General features: G+C 37.3%; 1 protein-coding gene across 1 annotated transcript in view; it reads right to left on the bottom strand.

The window, feature by feature from the left end:
• MALRD1 (MAM and LDL receptor class A domain containing 1) overlaps positions 1 to 23,888 on the bottom strand; it is a 245,179-nt gene that overhangs the window by 179,377 nt on the left and 41,914 nt on the right. Inside the window, exons 11-17 of the mRNA XM_033071306.1 lie at positions 23,366 to 23,466; positions 19,625 to 19,792; positions 17,559 to 17,679; positions 5,468 to 5,620; positions 5,212 to 5,317; positions 3,594 to 3,961; positions 1,703 to 2,115 (exon numbers count right to left, since the gene is read on the bottom strand). Coding sequence (XP_032927197.1) covers positions 1,703 to 2,115; positions 3,594 to 3,961; positions 5,212 to 5,317; positions 5,468 to 5,620; positions 17,559 to 17,679; positions 19,625 to 19,792; positions 23,366 to 23,466 — 1,430 coding nt within the window. The remainder of the gene's footprint in view (positions 1 to 1,702; positions 2,116 to 3,593; positions 3,962 to 5,211; positions 5,318 to 5,467; positions 5,621 to 17,558; positions 17,680 to 19,624; positions 19,793 to 23,365; positions 23,467 to 23,888) is intronic.

Consider the following 23,888-nt stretch of genomic DNA (forward strand, 5'->3'; position numbering starts at 1 on the left):
CAAGTGAATCTAAACACTTCATTTGAAGCATTGAGATGACCTACAAGACTTTAAGCGTGTGGTGTGAAAGCAGTGAAACTCTATGTGGTGTGGGGAACACAGCATAGTAAATATAGAAACTACAGCTTTAACCTGTTACACAGCCTGTAGAAAGCCTAAAACTAACTGAGACTCTATTCTAGTACACATCTCAATAGAAATACTTCAAATATAGTGCATTTAAACACTGTACACTTACAAGAAAATTTGGAAAGAGATCAACACTTGGCAATTTAGTAGAAATAGAGCACAAGTTGCTCTTCAAAACTTCTGAGTTTTCAACTGTTGTTGGTGGTAACATAGCAAACTCCACTATAAGATACACAATACACAATAATGAACATCAGATCTTCAGCTCTTTCTTCAGAGCATTCAAAATTACACCTCATGCCCCTCAAAAATCACTATGAGAACCAAAACTAGATCAAAATAATATAAGAACTTTGTAATTCCCTGCAAGAACTGCACAACAAAAAACTCTACAACACTAACTTGTGAAAAATATTTCAGTTACTGAATAGACCTTCTTAACTCTCAGGACACAGAGATTTATAGTTCTTTAGATTAACCACCAAACACAGAAGGAAAAGAAGGGGAAGGGGAAGGGGAAGGCGAAAAGGTTTTGACAGTATTATGTTTATGTGCCTTTGTATTTCTACCAAAGGTCTTGATAGAAAATGAACACTCTTCTTCCATGTGCCTCTCTGCATCCACAGTAATATTAATGCCTTCTCCAAAGCAGACAGAACTTCTCTCTACTTAAAAATAGTGTTTTGGAAAATGATAATGAACAATCTAAAGCAAATATTGCACTATATAAGATTTTAAAAGCAGGTAGAAGATGTTTGTTCTTATAATATTGTGTTGGGGAGAGGAGGGTGGTAATTTTAGGACCAGTTGACAATCAAGGGTACCAATGTCTCCTCTAATAACCCTGAAGAATATCCCAACTGGAATAAACAGACCAGATGCAATCAAAGCTAAATAATACATACAGTATTTAAAAGATGAGAATATAAGTCAAGATTTATAGCTGTAACTTAGTTTAATCATATCTTTCTCCAAGCAATTTTTGACTCACTCTAACCTGACAGCCAAATATTTTGCATTGATGTATTTTCTGACATTATATAATTAAAAACTAATTTGCAACTCTTTAAAAGTAAGGCAAAGCAGAGGATATTCTTTTAAACATCAAACTATTTTGTAGTAAATTTGGATATGATTTTTTCACCAAATCCTTGAAAGACAAAAACAGTATCCATTTTAAATAATACATATTCAAAATACTAAAACTAAGTAATTTCACGATTATAAGCCGCACCATTTTGACTAAAATTTTGGTCCGAACCCAAAGTGCGATTTATAATCAGGTGTGGCTTATATATGGACAAAGAACGAAAAGTTGCAGGCACCCGGAAGTGCGGCTTATACTCAGTGCGGCTTATAATCGTCAAATTACTGTAAGTGGTTTAGGGGGAAGCTAATGTAACCACAAGAACAAAAATATTTTACATATTTCCTCAAAAAGCCCTACAAACACATTTTGAAGCAAAATTGATTAGGCAGTTACAAATAGCTTTGAGACTGTGCAGTCATTTATATACACTCAGTGTTTTACAATGCAGGAAATAAAAACCTCAACAACTTAGAAGGATCATACCTGAAATGGCTTAGAACTCCTGATGAACAGTGTCTGTCTGATCCATCTGTTTTGTTGATTTCCAAACTTGTACCACAACAGCCATCCCTTGGTATTACTCACAGTTCTTTGGAAGACTGAGAGCTTATAAACCTGTTTTCCAAACATGTGATAATGAAAGCGGAAAACACAGGTTCCATTGCCAGAAGGGTTGAAGAGAGGACTGAGTAAAACTGCTTTATCCAGGAACTGGCGAGGCTCAGAGGATTCCAGGTAAAGGTAGTGTCCTCTGGCTGTACCTGTCGTGTGGTCCTTTAATGGGCCTGTATTAACTGTGGGGGTGGGACCCCGTATTCTGATCCAGTCAAAGTCATCCTCTACATCCTGCTCCCAATTGCACAGCCCATTTTCAAAGTTACACTGTAGGTCAGGGTCTGAAACGTAAAGAGAACAGATTGTCAAAAATAAAAAAGCAGTATCAAAAAGGGATAGTGCTTTAATATATATATTTTTTTTTAATAGTTGCAAATATTTGTTTCCAATACATATCTGTTAAATTGCACTTAATGTGTTGAATAAACAGAACTGTGAATAAAATCATCCAAGTTATTAATTTTATGTATTATTAAAATTAAAGACTGTAAAGATCTTTAACTGAACGTGAACACATCAAAGGAGTTAAAATTGAGGTTAATTGAATGAAATAAACCACACCATACTGTCTTGTAGGTATGTGTGATAAATTATCTAATGTATTTTTGTTTGGCAGATGTAGTCCTAAAAACATATTAGTGTTTAGATCTTTACTATCCCCAATAATATTAATACAATAATTTTATCAAAGCTAAATCAAAGAGTTTTTAACACAACTGTGTTTTTTCATTTGACACCAAGACAAAATGTATTGATTACTTCTAATATAAAACAATAAAATGTGTCAGAGGTGGTAAACTTGCATTCCAACTTTGTATCTGCTTTTCATAAGCAGTAACTGATATTATAGCAATTTTTTTAAATGAAGCTGTTGCATTTAATGGTGTTTAAAATTGCAATTCAAACTTTATCGTCGATCTCAAAATGGGTTATAAAGAAGCTAGGCATTCCACAAGTAGAAAAACTAAGATAAGCTGGAAAGACTTCACTTTCTTTTAAATTTACAGCAGCTTGAAGTTGATATTCTGCAATTATGACCGCAGACTGATATCACCTCAAGCATGTAAGGTGCCCCCCGTTTCTCAAACTGATTGTGATTTGCATAATTTAGTTACCTCAGGAAGTGATAAAGCAAACGCTAGCTAATTTTATTTTATATTAATGTACTTGAATTCTTAAAATTGATGAATGCATGCTTCAGGGGAAAAACCATCAACAGCACCCTTCAGCACTCAAGGTGAATGTCATAAATGTGAACGACTCATGGCTTTCCTCAGTACTTTCAAGTTCTTCCTTTGAAGGGGACAAATATGTTCAGCATGACTCTATCTTTAGTATTTTAACTTTTTTTTAATAAAAGAGTATAGATCCAAAGAAGAGGTAAGACACACACTCCTCTCAGCCCATCAGTATGTCTGATATTGCTGCACTTCTGTCAGTAAAATCAAAGACAGTACATTGACCCAAAACAGCTGTCTGACTTTAAATCCTCTCTTTTAAAATAAACTTGTGATGAGTGTTCATGTTTTACACAAGATGAAGAAATGTAGTTGCTTTGAAAAAAGGAGATAGAATTCCATTTAACCTCAATTTAACTCATCATATTCATTTAAGTTTAAAATTATCGTTCTGTTTTATCTTTAACTACACTGACTGGAATCATTGCTGGCTGTAGCAATTGTGTGTTCTTTCAGTCCAGGGGTGAATTGGCAAGCCAATTTTTGTGTGGTGTAAGTAAGCAACAGTGGAGAGTACTTACCGCAGCCGTCTTCATCCGACCCATCTCCACAGTCATCCACAAGATCACAGACCAATAAACTGTCAATACATGCTTTTGTATCTCTGCACCAGAAGCGATTTGGACCTTCACAACTTGATGCTGGAGGTGGGAGAGCACAGTTTTCAAATGTAATATCATCAATTGCTGAGACACCCTTGTAAAAACCCAGACTGATTTTCTCAAGTGAAAATTGGAACCGATATGGAAGGCGGCCAAGCTGAATGACTGCCTTCAGCCATTGATTTCCCTCGTTGTAATAAGTCCTCCAAAGGACAGTAGGCTGTTTCAGCCCTTCCACAAGCAACTGCAGCTCTGCTGCCCCAACTGACTCTCCATAATTGTAGTACCTAAAAGGATAAAAATAAGAATGTCAAATGGGCAAATGATGAAAATGGACCACATCAGTTACAATGACTGGTATCTTTTCTGTTTATATCGCTGTGATATATAGGAAGTCCATAGGGTCTGTCATTCAATCTATTTTCTGAATGATGGTAGGACAGGCTGCTATATCTATCTAGGTCCCATCTCAAGAATTGAAGATTTTGAGAGAAGCTGCATACTTCATTAAATTGAAACCCATAACTGAAGAGACACATTCACTTTTATATCAAGCAACAAACACTGCTCACTCATATGTATAATGTCTTTTTATAAATTTAATTGAGTACATGATTGTAAAATTTTAAGAAGGAAAAGGAGAAGACCTACTGAATGCATAAGTATGCTTTCTATCTGTGTAGTTATTGTTGACATGTCGCCTCCTACAGCATTTAAAACTAACAAATACTTAGGTTGGCAATTGTATCACAAAACTGAGAGGAGAAGCACATATACAACCAACAACTTGTAATGTCCAATTTCAAGTCATGAATCCTGGATAAAAAGACAGTTCCATTTCCTATGGCAGATGTATTTGACATCACTGAGCCAAACTGCACCTAATAACATCAAGGTCAGGTCAAACCTACATTTAAATAACAGCACCAATTTGGCCTTAGTAAACAAATTATCAAAGCTATATTTTTTTTTCTGTCTATCTTTGACAAGTTTACACAAAGACTGAGACAAGACAATTACTGGAAATGGTTTTTTGGGTTTGATGGGTGATTTTTATTTTGGTTTTCCTGTGTATATGAAAAAAGAAATGGAAGCAAAGAACCAATTCTCGCACTGGAACTCTTACTTAAAAATGATAATTTCTACTTTTGGATACTGTAGGCGACTCAAGGACCTTTTAAATTTTTCAATGTTTTCCTTTTCTTGAAAAAAGATCCACATTTTCAAATTTATTTAAGAATTACCAAAGAATTGTTAGCAAAAGGACTGTGGTATTTGCTCATGTACATATAGGCACAATCCTTTACTATAATTTTGTTCACAGCCTGACAACAAAGTCATGTCTTGTTTTACTTCTTTTCTCCAAGTGTTTCATCTTATATCTGTATTGTTCACAATGAAAACTATACACTGACAGAATAAAATTAAATAAATACTTCAGAGAAAGATGTATCTATTTCAAACTATAACCTCAATTTCAGTCCAAGAGAAGCAACCTGACATGATCCAGGAATTTTAAATGCAAAGTATTTCATACCAAAAGGACAGTGTGCAATTTGATCCTGTTTGCCTGAACTTTGGGCTTCGCAGCCGAGCTATTTGTGAAATGCTGTTGCTAGTCTTCAGAATGAACATAAAATGACCTGATAAAATAAAACAAAAACCAACATTTCAGGCAAAAGAAATAAGGGTTTATAAAGGTTTTTACAGTATTCATGAGCTCCACTTAAAATCTGGTTAAAGATCAGGTTTATATATTCCACTTCTCTGTTTCTAGGCCTGGCTTGTCTTACCTTCAGATTTGTTATAGGTGTGATCCTGTGGAGGAGCTTGCTTCTGAAATGCAGGTGGAAGAGCATTGCTGGAACTTCTTACCCAGTCAAATTCATCCCCATTTACAGTTTCAATCCAGCCGCAGCTCTCTCTTTCAAAGTCGCACACAGTGGCTGGAATAAAGAAAGAGACATTTCATTTCCATACACAACATTAGTAAAAAAGGTTGTAGTATGAAAGGTAAATAAAATGTTTCTAATATGTCATCAATCTTCTAGCAAAAAGTCTAGGAAAGGGGTGTGGAGAGGCAGAGCAGCTCCATACCAGACATGAGGTATTTGCTTAGTAACAGTTGAGTAAAAGAGCAGCCACAGAGGAGCAGCCCAGCCATTGCTGTGTGCACTGTGCTCAGTGGAACAGCCCCTTCTCTCTTGGGGTGCTTCAGCCAAAGCACTCAGAGCAGGCAAGGAGGTCCTGAAAACAGACTTCACAGTCCTCCTGGTACAGAGAAATAACACTGAGCACATAAAGTAGCAACAAACCTTCTGCAAGATCTCTTCTGTTGTTGGAGCCAGAAATTAAATCCCTTTTTTCCTAAATGCCAGCAAGTATGTTAATGATAACAAGTCCTTCCTCTATTCAAAATTGGAATAAAGTTAAATATCAGGCATTAGTGAGACACTGTGATATTGGTAATCCCTGAAACACAAACTGCTGAAGTGAAAAAGATCTGAAAAACATATTCAGCTGCATTCTTCAATTCTTCGATTAAAAGAGCAGCGATTTTAACAGTGATATTTTAGAAAATGTGTATATTAAAAATAAAGGAAAAAAAAAAGGAGTGGAATGGTATAATTTATGAATTAAAGTAAATTAACATAGAATCATGGAAGGGTCATAGAATGACTTGGCTTGGAAGGGACCTTAAAGATTCCTTAAAGTTCCAACGCCCTTGCCCTAGGCAGGGACAGCTCCCCCTAGACCAGGTTGCTCAGAGCCCCATCCAACCTGGCCTCAAACACTTCCAGGGATGGGCTATTCATACCTTTCCTGGGCAACCTGCTCCAATGACTCACCACTCCCACAGTAATGAATTTCCTTACATCATGGTTTTCTCTCTGGCATTTTATGAAAAATCTTTGTTAAATCACAAAATTATATTTTTTATTCCTGCAAATATAACAGGTATGAAATGGAATACATTAGCAGAATTATTGAAAGACTTTAAGAAATAATTTATTAATCATATACATAGAATAAATAAAGCAAATATTCAGGTATGACAGAATTCTGTCGTTGTTTTATAACTATTATCACAGCTTTCAGTGGTCTCATTACACTATGGTCATAGTATGGTATGTAGAATATGCACACATCAGAATCATATGAAGTCCCCTGAAGAATAAGATTACATCAGTGTTTATTTATGGAAAATATGGGAGGCTTTTCTATTTGTTGTGTTTGGTTCTGTTTGTTTTCCCCTTTAGAAACTATGTCACACCAAGTTATACATAATTTTTTAGAAAGAATGAAAAATTACTAATGAGGCATGTTAGTAATATTGATGGCTACAGCTTCTAAAAAGAGAAGGTTTTGTAAATGATTAAGCAATTAAAAGTACAAAGCTTAAAAAAAAAAAACAAAAACAAAAACAAACCCACCCAAAAAACAAACCATTCTAGAAATACGGAAGAACAAATAATGTTTAAGAAATCAAAGAAAATATATGTTTGCTCTGCATATGGTGTACGTGGGTCAGAAATGCCAAAAATAAAATGGTGCAAATCAAATGTGACTAAAAAAACAGAAGGAAGGAATTTTTTGACAGAAAGTTCTGATAGAATAAAATTAAGATAAAATATATCTGCAAATATTCAAGGACTTAAGCATAAGAGAGATTACTGAAAATCCCCAGGGAGAATATAATGAAAAAGGAATATAGACAGCTATTTTTGATTTGCTTTTTACTCGATAGAAGAAACCATCACATATTCCCAGGAGAACAGCAACAAAGAATATGACAGACCTTGGACACAGATGGTTACACCAAATGAGGCAAATAAACAAGATAAAACTGTTAAGTCAGAGCCCAGACTTCTTGCATCTGTAACTTGTAACACAGACAGAACAGAAAAGAAAGGATTCACCAGACCATTTAGCTGAAGCATGGATGAGTACACTGAGATAAAATAACCCTGAAACCTTTAACTAAATCTCAACCAACTATTTAACACCTAGGGAAAGTACAAGAATACTGTAAGCTGGTAGAGCCTGGGTGAAATGCACTTGGATCCTGATGCTTGACAACACTTCAATTACCCAATTGTCTGTCCCATAACTTCTTTGACTGGCACTTCCATTTCAGACAGATTATTCAGGAAAAAAGTCTCTTGCTTGGCTACTTTTGTACTTTCTCTCACAGTGAACTCACACAATCTAATCTGCCTTCTCTCCTAAGATTTTTAGTTTTGCTTTTCTCCTATTTCTTTTTTTTTCTCATGTGCTGTCTTTATCACATAAGCCTATGCACTCTGCCAGGCTGTCTTCTCTTCACGTGCTGATCAACTTATTGCTAGTGTTCTTAAACTTGATTTACCATCCTTACTGTGTTTTTTACATTTAACCTACCAAAATTTGTCATCTTTTCTATATTTTCAATTTAGAAAATACTTCAACCATTTGGTCGATGCTTTTCAACTCCTAGTGGTACTCATGCCACCTGTGTGAATACATTTTTCTTTGCTGCCCCTTTTAGCATCGTTTTTAACAAGCTCCCTCCCTAGTCAAGAAGGAATCAGTGATCCTGTGAGCATCACATCTGAGAGTGGCTTTGGTGATGCTTCAAGAAAACTGCCTTTACACCTTCAACAGATTCAGTTTTCTCTGAGCTGACTCATTACCACAAAACCCTAGATTTCTTTCCAATTTTGGGTTCTTATGCAAAGTCCTTTTTCCCTTTCTGCTTTGAGGAGTTTTATTCTAAAGCCTTCACAAATCAGATGTGCAGTTTCTCTGCTAGCTGAGTGAGGTCTATAATGAATTTAATAAACAGCCCTGCTCAGAACAATATTTTCAAAACTAGTGTTTAAGATATTAGCATTTTTTCAAGAAAGGAAGTTCATAAATCTTTACAACCCCCAAAATCTCTCTTTATCTTCCAGTTCATGCAAGTTTATACTGAATGCATCATAAATTTAAAAAATCCAGGTGAAGAGATAACATCATCTTATTGGCTTATAATATTTTTTTTTACTGTAAAACTGTTCCTAAATGTTCCAATACGCCAATAAACTTTAATTTTTAATCAGTAATTTTAGGATAAATTTAGGAACTTATTGCTAGATGGCAAAAATAAAATTATCATCAGTTCTAGGAAACAGTTTACTCTGGACACAGTCATCTTAAACTATTTTAACTCTCCTTATAACAGAAACACACTGAAACACACATCTGCCTTCCCATGTTTATGTTTTCTATCCCAACTACTATTTAATAATTTCATAATATACACTCTATCAAATAACATCATACTTTGCAGGTGCAGTGGCCTTATTTCAACAGTGACAAACAGAATAGAGAAGGGTTGAAAAATAACTGTGAAAGTTCATCAGCAAGCAGCAATGCTAACTGGAACAAACAAACAAAAGACAAAAAGTAAGTCACTACCTGAAGATCAAACAAGTCTGATCTTTACAAAATCCAAGGCAGAGCTCCCCCTTCCCTCAATTTTCATCTCCAAATATTAACTGCTACAATTTAGGAAATAAACCCCACCAACAACAAAACACAAAAAAAAACCCAAAAAAACAAAAACAAAAACAAATAAAACCCAAAAAAAACCCCCAAAAATGAAACAGGAAAATCCACACTTAAACATAGAGGTTTAAAACAAATAGATGTGATAGTGTCCTCTATAGATGTCTACAGGAACAAAGCATTCCAGAATATTTTCTTTTGTAAAATTCTGTTGGGCAATCCGTTTCAATAGCCATGAAATGGCAACAGACTTTTTGTGATTTCAGTCATGTGCTTTTTAGTATTAGACAGACATGATTTGTATGTAACACAAAGGTAAATATCATTTGTAAAATGAGAAATAGCTTTGCCTGTAAGGAAGGCAAAACATGAAGATTAAAAAGATTTTGTTATAAATAAATCCAGTGATATCACTGTGCAGCTACATTTTTAACAACTGCATTAACTGTGTCTTAACTTAGCTGTAAGACTTAGAAAGATTGAGATTTTTACAGGGGGAAAATAAAATTCTCAAAAAAAAAAAAAAAAAATTATAAACCAGAAGAGAAAGTTCCTGTTTTTACTGAACTATACAAATCAAGATCAAATGGTCACTATTCAGGTTTTCTTGTTATTCACCCTGTTTTCTCTGACTGTTTTCAATCTTTTCTATCAAAGTGCATAATTTGCTGGAAACCAAGTAAGAGTAACTATGCAATGAGACATAGGTTTTGCCCCAAAAATACTATGTAGATATTTGCTGAAAGAAGTAGACAAGTTAGACTTATAAGTCTATGTCATATAGTCCAGGTTCTATAGAAATTCTGAAAGTGTGTGTGGTCTCTGTTGGAAAAATGCCTGGGCTCTTTCCTCGATACTCTTCTTTTCCATGGCCTATTTCCTGTTTTACCTGTTACACAACTGCTCTTCTGCGACCCCTTATCTCAGTCCTAGTACCACTGGAAAACTGGAAATCCTCATTCTCTTACCTCATTCCCCCAAGCAGCTGCCTGCTCCAGGTTCTCTCATGTAGTTTCATCTCTCTGTCACTCAACACCCACATTTTATACTGATCCCTCCCAAAATATCACTGCTCCACACATGTATTCCTCATTCCCATTCTCTCCTTGTTATATTCTCTCTTACCAGGGATTTAGTCTTCCATTATTTTTCTCTCTCCTGACACTGTACCAGAGACACTTTGACCAGCTGGTCTCAGTTCTTCCCCCAGAGCACCAAGGTTCCACCTGTCCTGGCTTCTTCCAGCCCCGTGGTTATTTCTCTCCTACACCAGCAAGCTCCAGAAATGCAGTCTTTGCAGCCATTTCTTGCCCACTGTCAAAGGTGTTTTCCCTTCTCTGTAAATGGGATTTCAGTCTCATCCCTTCCCCATTTAATTTCCATTAACTGTCTCTTATGCAGTTATCTGGGCACTTCCAGTCTTGGGTACCTTCTCCAATTTACAAGCTGGCAACCTTTTCACTCCTTGAACTTAAGCTTGTCTTTCTGATCTGGCTGCTGTTTCTGGTCTCATCTTCAAGAATTACTGATTTGTCTACCTAAAATGGAGTAGCAAGCATCTGAGACATTTTGGTATGCAAGATTTGACTCTAAAAATGAGATTTAGGAAGAGTTATTGTATAATTACAGCAGTCGTGTTATGCTTTGCCAAGATTAGTAATAGGAAATATAAAGAATTGTTTATTATAATACTGAGGAGATTTTTGTTACATATATGAAGACACCAAATAATATTTATCTTTAAACAATTATGCCACAAAAGTAGTTTTTAAGAACCAATACATGCATCCTTCTCTTTACTTGCCTTCTAACTCAAATTAAGATACACAAAACTGTGTACAAACATATAGATTATGTCCAGTTTATGAATTACTTAATTTAAGGCTAGCCTTAACATGCTTGTTCTGCCCTAAATTGTACACCATAGAAATGATAACTATTAAATGCATCTTTCATTTAGACATAAACACAAAACAATACCATGTGTTTATGTGTGCTGGTTTGGACTGGGGTATAGTTAATTTTCTTCATGGTAGCTCATACAAGGCTGTATTTAGGATTTTTGATGAAAACAGTGTTGATTATTCAGGGATATTTTAACTATCGTTTAGCAGTATTTATATAGAGCCAAGGCTTTTCCTGCTCCTCACACTGCCCCACCAGCAAGGAGGTTGGGAATGAACAAAAAGTTCTGAAGAGACACAGGCAGGACTGCTGACCCCAACTGAACAAAGGGACAGCCTACATCCCGTGGGTCATGCTCAGCAATATTAGGGGCAGATGCTCCAAGTGCTGGTGTTGATCTTTCCAAGTCACCATAATGTGTAATGGGGTCCTGCTGCCCTGGCTGAACACCTGCCTGCCCATAGGGTGAATTAAATCCTTGTTCTGCTTTGCTCATATGCATGGGGTTTTTTCTTTCCCTATTAAACTGTCTTTATCTCAAACCATGAGTTTTCTCACCTTTACTCATCTGATTCTCTCTCCCATCCCACCAAGGGAGCGAGTGAGCAGCTGTGTGAGGCTGAGCTGCCAACTGGGGTTCAACCACAGGAGTACCTTCTGTGGCTTGAAGGGCTTGAGATGACAAGTTTGATTGGAATGTGTTGGATCAAATGTATAGCTTTTATTGATTTTTAGATATTAATTGGCACACTCCTGTGCTTGCCATGGGGTCTGCTTTCCTGACAGTTCATTATAGTGCTTGTTATTGGCTGCTTCTTGCTTTCACTGCTTGCTGCACTGCTTATCTCCTTACTCTACTGTGCCTGGGAGCATTTTGATAATAGCACAGGTGATATTCCTGCTGGCAGATGGCCAGGTCACTGCTGCTGCTGCACTGGGAAGAACAGGCTGGAACTGCAGTGTGGACTCGAGTCAAAGGGACTGTGACCTGAGGATGAGGCCACATGAGATCAGCCCATGCCAGAGCAGGTACATCTTGAAGCACCTGTGGCCATAGTTATGCCTGTGTGGCATCACATGTAACTATGAAGGGTAAGTCCATGCTGGAGAAAGTACACCTCAAAGGATCTATGGCTGTAGGTAAATCAGTGCTGCAACAGGAATACCTCAATACATCAGTGACTGGGCACAAGGTCAGGTTGGAGCATCTCAAAGCATGTGATAAACCTGTGAAAATATGCTATATTTTATATAAATTTAAATTATTTTATATTAATGTGAATTATTTAATATTTATTTTATATAGAAACCCATAAAATTATTCCTGATAATCCACACTATAAGCAGACAGAGAAAAAGAAAAGGACACAAAAGAGAGCATAAGGCAGAAATTAGCAAAGGTCAGACAGAATATCAAGAATACATTTATGTTACCAGATTTCTTTCCAGCCTGATGTTATTATTATTCCATCAACATAATTCTTAGGGTGCAAAAGTGAGCATTTAGGCTACACCAAATGCTTAGGATGTGGACCATAGGAGTCGTGCTGCACATTCATCTTCCAGAGCACAAGCCCACAGTGTGATAGGTGTGTTAGGTCACTGCTGTAAATCTGCAGTTTGAAAAAGGCTGTCACATTTCTCCTCTGCTTTAATGCATGGATGTCAAGTAAAAAGAGCTTTATGGCCATAGTAAATTCTTCATCTGTAGAAGAAAAGCTGTGATGTAATAGTCAGGGGTAGCAGCACTCAAACAAGAAAACATTTTGGCAGTCCCAGAAGTGGTAATCTTCAACTGAATTCTTCCAGGCCTGAAGATATCCTTGCCTGGTTCTCATACAAAGAGAAAAACATTAACAAGGTCAAGATGGATGCAATCACTATTAGATGGGACACCATGGAAAAAAAATGTTAATATTGATGAAAGCAACATTGTAGTTGGAGGAGGTAAACAGAAACCTGTGCTCAACCAAGTTCAGTAATAAGGAAAATTGTCTGAGAAATATGAAATGCTTGCATCCAAGGGCAGGAATACGAAAATACAGAAAGTAACGATGCACTACATAAGCATGAAGATGATGAAATGCTATTTGAAGAGAATTATAAGAGCTATTCTAGTGCTGTAGACTACCAGATTAATGTGCTGAAAGGCAAGTTTATTGCTTGGAAACAGCCAGCTTGCCAAACTGCTTGCAGAGCCCTTTGTGTACCTACACTCTGTTTCCCATGTTACAAGCTGTAGTGCTAGCACACATTGAGCCAGCCCAGCAGTAACAATGATTTATAAGTCAGCAATATACTTAGAGCAAAGATCACCATAAATATAATGCTTCCAAACTTTAACCTTTAGCGTGACATTGCTAATGTATTGTCTTGAGAAATGTAACTTGGGTATAAAAAAAGTTTCTTCAGTCATATAATTAGAAGAAAAAGAAAAAAAAAATCAGTTGCCATATAGGTTACTTGTAATTAAGGCTGGTCTAGAACTGCTTGAATGCCTAGCTGGACATTTGTCTTCAGCCAAAGGTATAATGTTGAAATGGAAACAAAGGCTGAATAGTTAAAAGGAAATATAAATGGCCACAAAAAGCAGATCTTAATTTTCTTGATTAAAAGCTACCACTTTATTGCTATCTCAGTGCAGTGAAAATTGCATACAGCTAAACCTACTTAGAACATTTTTAATTAAACTATTGATTTGCAAGTGTTATTATTTTGTCAGAGAACAAATACCCTGTACCTGAATTTAAAAAGGGTAATGGGAGAAAAATCCAGACTATCATAATCCAATGCTGCATAGGTGAGTAATCAAAAGTAAAGTAGAAAAAACATGAATTAGAAAATTGACTCTTGTAAAGTTTTAATATGAGTAACATGGACATGGAAGCATTAAAGAATTAAAAACTCCTCTCAGTTGTGCGCAGTGAAATGAGAAGAAGCAACAGACACATGTTTTACTGCAAAGGTGATCAAACACTGTAACAGGGTGTCCTCACTGGCTGGGTAGTCTCCACTGTCACAGGTATTCAGAACCTAACTCTGTCAAGCTCAGGGCATTCTGCTCTGGTGGCTGTGCTTTGAGCAGGGTGATGTTTAATCACTTAGTAATCTTCGGATATCCCTTCTGACCTCAGATGTGCCACAGTAACATCAGAATTTTCTTTACTCTGGCCCTCAAGAGGAAAGATATTGTGCTTAATGAACATTTAATAGTACAGTAATTTCACGTGTATAAGGCACACCCTTTTGACTAAAATTTTGGTCTGAACCCGGAAGTGTGCCTAATACCCCAGTGCACCTTATATACGGAAAAAGTTGGGAAATTTGCCAACCCAGAAGTGCGAGCCGCAAGCTGAGCCACGAGGCGCGGTGGGTGGGGGGGGCTGAGCCGCGCCAGCCGGCACCGGGGAGGACTGGATTGCTGAGGCCCACGGCACGGGGAGGGCACCTGGGGCTGTGTTTAAAGGCTACACCAATCTGTGAAAAATGTTTGCAAATTGGGCACCTGTCAATAAACCCCGCAATTGCATGATTCCATTACTAATTGGTTACTTTGTTACATGCAGATCCTCGCTGCAAAAGAAAGTGCGCTTTATACGCTGGTGTGCCTTATATATGGACAAAGTTGTGAAATTTGCCAACACCCGGAAGTGCGCTTTATACTCCGGTGCGCTTTATACTCGTGAAATTACTGTCATTTCTGATTTTAGCTAGGCAAACTGTTATCTAGTAAAACAAAATGCAGTTTTATATGTCAAAGTTCTGTATATTTTGGATACCAGTCTTTCTAAACACTTACAGCCCTAAATACCAGTGCTCTAGTTGAAGATGATTCAATACTAAAACTGAAGAGAAATTGCATAGAAGCTTTAATTATTTCTTTTACCTGTTAATAGTCAAATAGATCTTTGTCTGAGAAACAATTCAAATTTCCAAATAAAAGCCATAAAATATGAACAGTGAAATTGGATTATATTAGCATCTCTAAAGAAGTCTCTGCTTTTTGATGCATAACAGGGCACAGAAAATAATTTGAGGATCTTGTCTACAATATTTCTGTCATTTGTGTTGAATGTTCTAGAAAGCATCATGTTCTATTTTTAAAAAGAAAACTTGCATTAAATATTGGTTGTAACAGCTCCTTTTGAAAATGCATCACAAGTTCTACAGCAAAGTTGATGGTTCAAAGCAAGAGACTAATTTTCAAAAGTGCAAAGTATAAGTGTGATTTCTTATGCAAAGCAGGAAACTGAATGAATCAAAAAGACTTTTGAAGCTGCATATTAGAGACCCTGAAACAATTTCAAGCTCCCTGCTGACTGTACAGTGGAGAGGGACTCTGAGGTGCATTGCCTCCCTGTACTTTCCCATGTGTTTGTTTCCATGCAGAGAAAGCCCAGGCATGTGGCCCTGACAGGAGTCACTGCACATCCAAACAGAAAATGCTGACTCAGCTTAAATTGTATCTGTGACCAGGCTTGTGGTACAGCTGAGGTACTGCTGGGGCATCTGCACAGCAAAAGTAAGTATATAAAACATATAAATTGAATGCAAGTCGGTGACCAATGCTTTAGAAATATAAAATAAAATACTATTTTTTCAGAATCATCTTCTACTAAATAATTAATCAAAACCTTTTTTTCTCTTTTTAATGCTAAGAGATAAATAGTCGCTACGGAAACTAAAAGGGGGAAAATCACAGAACAGAATCAAAGTGAAGTAACTATTTCTCGGGAGCTTTTACTTTTAATTAAATTGCAAGATTTATGCAGTCATGAAAGCATTGCAAATAGGACAAAGAAACAGTCACAGGAGCTTAACAACGCAGATTTTAAAGTTTTCACTTACGGCACATGGTTTCATCATGGTTATTTGGGCAGTCAGGCTTAAAATCGCAAAGTTTGTCAGGTGAAATACATTGCCCGTGCCCACATGGAAAAAATCCCGCTGGACAGTAAATAGATGAAGCATTAGCACCTGCAGATTGTGTTTCCCCTTAAAAATCAGAAAAAGACATGTAAGTAAACCCACAAGTATACAAAATGATAAGAAGTGCTTTTTATCTTCTTTTCATATAGCAACGTGCTCAGCATAAGAAACAAAACAGCACCTATGCAGAGTGCTAGATTATATCACAGCTGATAAGAAACACAGTTGATCTCAATGTCTGATGGTCCTAAACTATATCTTACTCTCCACAATATTGTAACTTGTGTGAAAAGTTATCAAATACACCCCAGTGTTACACAGCCAGGCTCTTGCTCAGAGGCTGGTGTGGCTCCCTGCTCTTTCCCTCAGAGTCAGGTGCTGGTTTTTCACCAAACCTTTCTGCTGTGGCCGTGCTCTCTCTGTGCTCAGGTCACAGAGAAAGCTGTAAGAAACCAAAGTTGAGTGCTGCACCATTACTAGACAGTACCTTGGTTTATACACTAGACAACACCCCATATTTCAGTGAATGGGGAAACAAAAAGTCAGAGTCTACTGGTTTTTATTCAGTGGATTTCTGGAAAGTAAGTGAGAGGAATGATGAACAGCTTTTCATATTCTTTAACTTAACTTTTTAAAACACTCATATTTCTATGCAGATAGGGATTAAAAAAAAAAAAAACTCCCTTCTAAAAACAACATCTTTGTGATTAATCGGTAAATAAGGGAGTTATAGGGAAAATAATTAAAGTAAATAAATCTTTCTCTATATACCTCAACCCTACTCTATATAGGATCAGAGAAGCCTTAAAAACACAACACTGTAGTTCTCTATTATGCCTTTAAATTTTTTGCACATTATAAATTCAAATACCTGATGGCTATAATTCATCAACATCACCCCTGACTGCACATATGCCATTTTTGAAAAGCAGCTGTTAGCATCAGGAAGATCAGGAGCAGCAGTCTGACAAAGTTATGTTGTTTTATGTTTCCATCCATTGGCTCTACAGGACTACAGAGTGTGAGTACAAAGACAAGTTTGGTGGGCTTTTATTATATGTCAGATATTTAGCAATAATGGGGGAGAAGCCTCTTGCCCTAAAGGTAAAGAAGCAGAATTTGTTCTTTAGTGGAAAATGTAGGATGCTTTGCTTCTGCCTCTGCATCCAAACATGTGAGCAGGTGCTGCATAGTAATTCTGCATTGGAGAATTAGTGCAAACTTCCTACAGCAGCTGATGTATAACACAAGGATGAAACCTTCATTATAGAACTGTCTTCATTATAGAACTATAGAATAGTTTGGATTGGGAATGACCTTTTAAAGATCATCTAGTCTGCCACAGGCAAAGACCTATCTAACATAGCCTGGAACACTTCCAGGGAGATGATTGATTACAGCATACGGACATTTTTTCTCAGATTATCCTCTACTTTATTAAAGTAACTTCAAGTTGTCAGTCAAATCACAGTTATATATAGCAGACATGGGGGAAAATGTATTGAAAACTATGAAACTTGCCTTCACTTTCCTGTCTGACTCCTGGAAGTGATCTATTCACAACTACACATTCTTCTGTTATACTGATATCATCAATAGCAACAGTAGCATTTGCTCTGAGAATAGTACCTCGCAAGACAATCTGTAAAGACAGGAAAAAAAGTTAATTCGTTAAAGGTGACGTGATAAAAAAACACAAACACACACATTTATATATTCCTTTATAATTTGTGACATCTGCACAGGAACTAAATAGTTCCTACAGCCAACTCTGAACAGGAAAAACTGCAGCTGAGATTTGGTCAGGTCAGAAATTTGCTCCTCAACTGTCAAAGCCATAACTACTTTTACCTAGGGAAAATTATGCAACCCAGATGACCTTGCTTCAATCAAAACTGATAAAAGCCACCACTTTTGAATAGTCTTCCTGCTGGAACATATAAAAGTTATATATGTTCTTAAATTAGCTATTCATGGTTACCAAATATGATGATTTACACCACCATGTAATTGTGTTCATCTATACTATACCTGATGAAGTTAGCAATGTGGTATAATAAATGTAGGGATAGATTGCAAACTGAAGAACCTGCAGTGTCAGCCTCATCTCTGTGCCTGGGCAGACCATGGAACAGATCCTCCTATAAGTTAGGCTAGGGCACCTGGAGGTGACTCGAGACAGCCAGCAGGGCTCCAGCAAGGGCAAGTCCTGCCTCACCAACCCAGTGGCCTTCTATGATGAAGTGACTGCATCAGTGAAGAGTTACAGCTGTCCCATATCTGGACTTCTATAAAGCTTTTGACATGGCCCCCACAACATCCTGCTCTTTAAATTGGAGAGAAATGGATTTAATGGATGGACTGTTAGGCAGATAAAGAATTATTTTTATGGTCACATCCAGAGGGCAGTGGTCAACAGCTCAGAGTCCTGATGAACATCAGTGATAAGTGGTGTCCCTCAGGGATCCATATCTGGACCAGTGTTATTTAATGTCTTCATTATTGTGATCAAGTGCACCCTCAGGAAGTTTGCAGTGGTGCACAAAGCTGAGTGGTGCATCTGACACACCTGAAGGACAGGATGCCATCCAGAGGGACCTGGACAAGCTCGAGAAGTGGCCAAAAGGAATCTCATGAGGTTCAACAAGATCAAGTACAAGGTGCTGACCCTGGGCTGGAGCAACCTCCAGTATCAACACAGGTCGGGGATGAAGAGATCAAGAGCAGCCCTGCCCAGAAGGACCTGGGAGTGCTGGTGGGTGAGAGGCTGGACCTGTCCCAGCCAAGTGCACTCACAGCCCAGAGAGCCAAACGTGTCCTGGGCTGCACCAAAAGCAGTGTGGGCAGCAGGGCAGGGAGGGGATTCTGCCCCTTTAATCTGCCCATGTAAGACCCCTATATAGAGCATCGTGTCCAGCTCTGGGGTCCCCAGCACCTGATGGAGTGAGTGCAAAAGAGGTCACCAAGTTGAGCAGAGGGATGCAGCACCTCTGCTATGAGGAAAGGCTGAGAGAATTGGGTTTATTCAGCCTCAAAATGAGAAGGCTACAGAATGACCTCATTGCAGCCTTCAGTACCTAAAAGGAGCCTACAAGAAAGTTGGAGAGGGACTTTTCACAAGGTCATGTAGTGACAGGACAACGGGAATGCATTCAAACTTAAAGAGTAGGTTCAGATTGGATATTGGGAAGGAATCCTTTACTTTGAGGGTGGTGAGGCACTGGAACATGTTGCTCAGGAAGCTGTGGATGCCCCACCCAAGGTCAGGCTGCATGGAGCTCTGACCAACCCGATCAAATGAAAAGTGTCCTTGTCAATGCGGCTTGGAACGAAATAATCTTTAGGGTCCTTTGATGTTTGTTACAGAAAGTTATTCTAGTTTAGAATATTGAATGCTTAGAATACTGAAACAATGGCTATGCTCTTTAATAGATGGACCTGTGGAGAAAGCTGAATTAAAATCTTTTTCATATTAGCATTAAAGAATATAAATTCTCTTTTTATATTTCATCATTGAAAGTAAATTAATTCTAAAGGCCAAAGTAAAATATCTTTTTGAAAGCAATGTAAATGTGATATCCAATTACCTGAAAAGGTAATTCCTCAGCCATACTTTCTACACGTATAATCACTTTTGTCCAATTCATCTTAGCCAATCCTGAAATGTCACGCAATTTTTCCAAACTTCCATTTAATGCAGTCCTCTTAAAGACAGAAAGCTGGGAATCCTGAGATAACTGGCACCAAAATCTTACCTGTTGAAAGAGTTTTTAACGAACAATTTTTTAAAATTATACAATCAATCTGCAATAAATTCAGCACCAAGTAATATATGCACATTATAACAAAGAACGACATGACGGCATAGACTTGGCCCAAAAGATGGGGATGTTTGAAATTACAGCATGTTGAGAAGCAGTATCATGTCCAAACACAAAACTATATTTAAAAGTAAAGCTGATTTTTACAATTTACATTTAACTTTTATCTATCAACTGATGCAGACTGAATAATGTGACTTCCCTTACCTTCTTTATCTTAGTAAGCCTTTAGAAATGTCTCAAAGATTATTTTTCTTTACAAATGCTGAATATATGACAGTTTCATAGGCATGTTAATCTCACAAGTGCAATCATTGAAATTCTCATATGAAAGAAACCTTATGATCTTTTATTTCCACAATCAACATAAATGAATATGATTTAAAGGCAGATTTTTAAAATAATCTATTCATCTCCTGAAACAAACAGATTGAGCAGTATATGGGAGGAAAATACAAAGACAGTATGTGGATGAGGCTGCTTGTGAGGCAGAAAAGATTAGAAAACAGTGAGAATCACAGTTCACTCCCCTGCAATACAGAGTGTCTGATAAATTTAATTTTTTTTTTTTTTAATAATACCCAGGGAAAAATTCAGCTGAGAGCTGAGGGGAAGAAATAAGATTTTCAAAGACTCATTTTTTCTTTCCCCTAAGTCTCTCCTGCTTCTCCATACAGACAAAGGCTAAAATTTCTTCAACTGCAGTATCTTTACTTCCCTGCAAAAGCCTTGGTGTTGATAATACTTGACTCTTCGTGAAGGTAAAACAAGAGCTGGATCAGCTGTGCAGAAATATTCCCCTTTAAAACACACTGTTACCTTTTAATATCATCCGGCTTCAGGTCTGGTAGACTCAGTCTCTCAACATTTAATTTTACCACCACTCATAAAAATCATATCTTATATAAAATAATCTTGATACTTATTAACAAATTGAAATACTTTCATGTAACTCATTCCCCCAGCAAAAAGCTGAAGAAATAGAAGGCAGCAGGTAGAAACTTTACAAAATGAGCTATTCAAAGAATTACATTCTCAACAATTTAGATGGCTTTTGTCTTTCAAACAGCTTTTCAAACAAATTTATGTTTTCATTAAATAAGAGATTATGTTATCTTTCTCCTTTAAGTGTACACGTTTTACTACACAATGACTAGTGTGTCCATTAAAGAGCCATAAACGGAGAGCTGGGACTAAAAATTTGCTTCTACAGCTCCAAAACCTTGAGCTAAATGAAGATGTTTCTTAGCTTACATCTACAAAAAGATCCCACTACAAGAAACTGCAGAAAGAAGTTACTTCTAAGCTTCAATTAACTAGAAAAGAAGAATATAAATCTGTTACCCTTCAACTCCTTTTTAATTTCTTTTTTTAACAACTGGAGCTAAAGAACTTGTAAAGCTAATAATAAACATAGATCTCTTTGTGTGGATCCTTTTATCCTCTCAGTGGGACATCCAACAGAGGGCATCATCTCACATTAATAGGCAGAGAACATAACACATCCTAATGAGCAACCCCTACGCGTTGCTCTTTCCCAGAAATAAAAGTCTGCAGGGATAATGTGGCAGAAAGCCAGGCTTCCAGTCCTCAAAAACACTCTCCTGACAGACATGCACAGTTAGGTAAGGACTTGCTCTAGCTTTTGTTGGATCTAAGAATTTTAAATTCATTCAATGCATGCATACTTATAACAAAACTTGTTTCTTTTCTGACTTTGAAGTAGAGAAAAATACGTGCATCCCCACTGCATCTGTGTTTATTTTGAGTGCAGACCAAACTCTGCAATAGATCTTACCAGAATAACTCATTGATTCACGTATCAGTGATGCCCAGTTTGCCTTAAGGGTTTCTAAGATAAATTAATCTGAATCTGGAAGGTGCTTACCTATTCAGTATCAAAGTCAACAAAAGAGAGATGGAGCTGTCTAAACAAATGCACTGTGAGTACAAAGGCCGTTGGGTGTCCCAGGAGTAATGCAACATGCAGGGTTTCAATGGGAGGGGGCAGGCCTTCTGAGCTCCCTGCAGCAGCATTCTGCTTGAGTTTATCCTGTATCTATTCTATTTCTGATGGTTTCTAACGCTAAGAAGTCACATGAAGGTTAAGAACTGTGAGATTGCGAGGCACTGTTCTTGAATAGTTTCAGAGGCTTCTACTCCTCAGCTGCAAGTTGCAGCTATTCAGCTGAGATCTGGTAACTCACTGATGTGTGCAGTCCAGGTGAGCTGCAGTCTCAAGTAAAACAGATTTAGCTAAACTAGCACTTGTTTCTGGTGTCTTAGATGAGCTACAACCTAAGAAGCACAGATCCTGCTGGAATAAAATTCTGCTACTTGTTGGGATTTCTAAGTGCAGTTCCTCTTTTCTGGCTTTTTTTTGAAAAAAGTTTTTTTAAGTGTAATTAAGTTTCTGTTCTACACTGAGTCGGAAAAATTAATCAACCAGTCTAAATTCTATTTTATTTCTTTAAAATTATTTTTTCAAGCTTTCTTTGTCTTCTCCTTTTCTTCTTTTTAAATAAGAAGGAACTATACAGTATCAGAAATAAACCACATCATAACTACATAACTTCTCCCCAGTATGGCATACGCATTGAAAAGTTACAGAATAGAAAATATAAAAGGCCTCAGGAAAGACAAAAAAAAAAAAAAAAGAAAAAGGAAAGAAAAAAAGTTATAAAACTGAACAGTGTCTATTAGTTTTATTCAGTGGCCAAAAGGACAAATAAAATACAGCTGTGAATGTAGTGAAGGGTTGCTGTTCATATTTAATATATTTCTTCAAGTTTTCTTTAAAAATATGGATTTTGTTGTAAATTACATCTAATATTTTTCTATTTTTTGTCCCTCCTGATTAATTTTTTCCTAGTACCTTTCTAGTTTTTCAGCTCAACCACTATCCTGGTTGGTTGTTTTCACATTCCTCTGCAGAGCCACAAGACATCTAACAAAAAAACCACATTTCAAAGTGACTCCTAAGTATTGCATTGATCAGCTTAAAAAGCATCCTCCTCAAACCACGAGTTATAATTTAGGACATGTCTGGAGTATGGTAGCTGATTTTCTCAGGTCACACCAACTTAGCTGATGTGTTCAGTGACTTCAAACCATAGGTGTCCTATTATGGAACCTTGGTTATGCGACTTTCCTGTCTGCAGATAACAGAGTGGCTGTTTGATAGAGCCCTGTTGTCATTGTCCAGATACCTTTTTCACAGTCCACAAAAACCTGGAGCATTTCCTCAAATCTGAGTCACCTGCTGGGTACTTTAGGAAAGAATAGTGATAATCAGATGTAAAAATTTGGCAGCAAAAGAGTCAAATTTGGCAGCAAAACAGTAGAAATTGTCTTCTTCTCTGTGTACCCAAAGAATTAGTCTGTAATTCCTTCTACTGGTTCTGAAATAGAGCCCTCAGCAGCAAGACTTGGAGATGAAGAATATCTGGCTGGGATCAGATGAGGGATAGGTCACAAAGATGGGGAAAGTTAACATCAAACTGTTACCTGACAGCAGGAGAGCCCAGGGGTGAGCTTGACAAGGAAAGGGCTTCCCAGGTGAGACATGGCCATCTTTTGGTGTGATCCACTGAAGTAAATGAATGCTCCTATAAACAAATGTTATTTTAAAGTATGAGGAATATGTCATGCTCCAATGGCAAATAGCTACCTCAGAGAGGTAACTATATGCTTCATGAGACACATAAAGCTTATTCACAAATTAAAACAATCTCAGCTGCTTTGCCATCAGTTCAGTCTCTGTGGATAAAGAGGAGGGTGCTGAACAGGCTGTGACAAGCAATGTCTACGTGGCAAAGACAAAACAGAATTTCTAAATGCTCTTGGCTCTTCCCTCTTGTAAAATTATCATGACTGATTCCAAAGACAAGGAGAGAGGGAGAATGAAACAAGGCTCTTTGGGCAGCCATTGCTAAGACTACCCTGTCATGGTGCCTGCAAACACTTAAACCCAAGGAAGTGACTACACAGCCTCTCAAAGGGAATTCAGATGCTGCTTCTCTGAGAGCTC

The sequence above is a fragment of the Catharus ustulatus genome, chromosome 1 (genome assembly GCF_009819885.2).
Source record: "Catharus ustulatus isolate bCatUst1 chromosome 1, bCatUst1.pri.v2, whole genome shotgun sequence".
Taxonomy (NCBI): Eukaryota; Metazoa; Chordata; class Aves; order Passeriformes; family Turdidae; genus Catharus; species Catharus ustulatus.